The sequence below is a fragment of the Lepidothrix coronata genome, unplaced genomic scaffold, assembly GCF_001604755.1.
Source record: "Lepidothrix coronata isolate B3197 unplaced genomic scaffold, Lepidothrix_coronata-1.0 Scaffold463, whole genome shotgun sequence".
Lineage (NCBI taxonomy): Eukaryota > Metazoa > Chordata > Aves > Passeriformes > Pipridae > Lepidothrix > Lepidothrix coronata.
The window spans coordinates 11,999-13,450 of NW_016690643.1; the positions used below are offsets into that span (position 1 = coordinate 11,999).

At 62.3% G+C, this 1,452-nt stretch overlaps 1 protein-coding gene across 1 annotated transcript; it reads right to left on the reverse strand.

The window, feature by feature from the left end:
* Positions 1–344: 344 nt before the first annotated feature.
* Positions 345–1,182, reverse strand: LOC108510070 (basement membrane-specific heparan sulfate proteoglycan core protein-like). Its single transcript, XM_017839720.1, has 4 exons — positions 954–1,182; positions 722–869; positions 495–622; positions 345–381 (listed from the first exon to the last, which is right to left on the reverse strand). Exons 1-4 carry the CDS (start codon positions 1,043–1,045, stop codon positions 345–347), a joined length of 405 nt encoding a protein of 134 aa, XP_017695209.1. The 5' UTR covers positions 1,046–1,182.
* Between the last annotated feature and the right edge of the window lie 270 nt (positions 1,183–1,452).

Below are 1,452 nucleotides of genomic sequence, written 5' to 3' on the forward strand. Positions count from 1 at the left end.
CAGGAAGGACCAGTATGGACCAGTATGGATCAATATGGACCAGTAAGGACCAGTATGGATCAATATGGACCAGTACGGATCAGTATGGACCAGTATGGACCAGTACGGACCAGTATGGACCAATATGGACCAGGAAGGACCAGTATGGACCAGTATGGATCAATATGGACCAGTAAGGACCAGTATGGATCAATATGGACCAGTACGGATCAGTATGGACCAGTATGGACCAGTACGGACCAGTATGGACCAATATGGACCAGGAAGGACCAGTATGGACCAGTATGGATCAATATGGACCAGTACAGACCAGTATGGGGGTTGGGGATGTTTTTGGAGAGCTCTCAGTGCTCCCAGTACGGGCCAGTGCCTCCTCCAGTTCTCCTCCACAAGGAGAGGTGTCACTGGGGCAGTGGCACTGAGGGGGTCCCCGGGAGTGGCACTGGGGGGGTCCCTGGGGGTGGCACTCAGGGGTCCCTGGGATTGTCACCCACCTGCGTGAGGGCTCTGTGTAGGGACAGGGACAGGGGTGGCAGGCAGTGGCCGTGCCCTTGGTGGCATCGCCGAAGAAGCCGGGTCTGCACTTCTCGCACTGTGGCCCCTCTGTGTTGTGCTGGCAGTTCTGGGGGACACACACACGTGTCACAGGGGGGTGGTGGCACCGTGCCACTGTGCCACATCCCTGTCCCTCTGTCACCCCATCAGCCCCCCTGCCCCTTACCAGGCAGTGCCCAAACACGGGGTCGCAGGTGCTGGAGTGGCCGTGGCAGCCGCAGCCGGAGCAGGTCCCCAGGTAGGGTCCCCTGGTCACCCGCTCGAAGCGGGGGGCACAGCGCTGGCACGACAGCCCCGTGTAGCCCACGGGGCACCTGGGGACACAGCGGGGAGATGGTGGCATCGTGGCATCACAGCAGCGGTGGCACCGAGCCCGTGACCTTGCCGTCAGTAGTCACCTGCACTCCTCAACATTGCCAGCTGGCCCCAGGCCGGTGTCCCCGGCGCTGGTGACATCCATGGCCACGTCGCTGAGCCCCACGCTGGCCATGCGCCCGTCGTACACCGCCCGGATGAAGATGCCCTCCAGATCCTGCAGCACCAGCAGCAGCAGCTCCCGGCTCACCGGGGCACCCTGCTCATCCTCCCAGTGCTCCTGTCATGGGGCAGTGACAGTGGGGTCACAGCGGGGTGGTGGCAGTGCTGGCATCACCCACTGGCACCACTGGCATCGCCTGCCTGGCGTCACTGGCATCACTTACCCACTGTCAGCATCACTCACTCATTGCTCCGGCATCACCCGCCCACCTCCATCACCCACCACCCCCATCACCCACCCACCATCACCCACCACCACCATCACCCACCCCCATCACCCACCACCACCATCACCCACCACCATCACCCACCACCACCATCACCCACCACCATCACCCACCACCACCATCACCCACCAAC

Excerpts from the sequence above, each read along its gene's own strand:
- LOC108510070 (XM_017839720.1), bottom strand. The coding sequence starts at position 1,045 with ATGGCCAGCGTGGGGCTCAGCGACGTGGCCATGGATGTCACCAGCGCC. Across the intron at positions 623-721 it reads CCGTGTTTGGGCACTGCCTG|AACTGCCAGCACAACACAGA; the intron begins GTAAGGGGCAGG and ends TGTGTCCCCCAG. Across the intron at positions 382-494 it reads TACACAGAGCCCTCACGCAG|AACTGGAGGAGGCACTGGCC; the intron begins GTGGGTGACAAT and ends CTTGTGGAGGAG.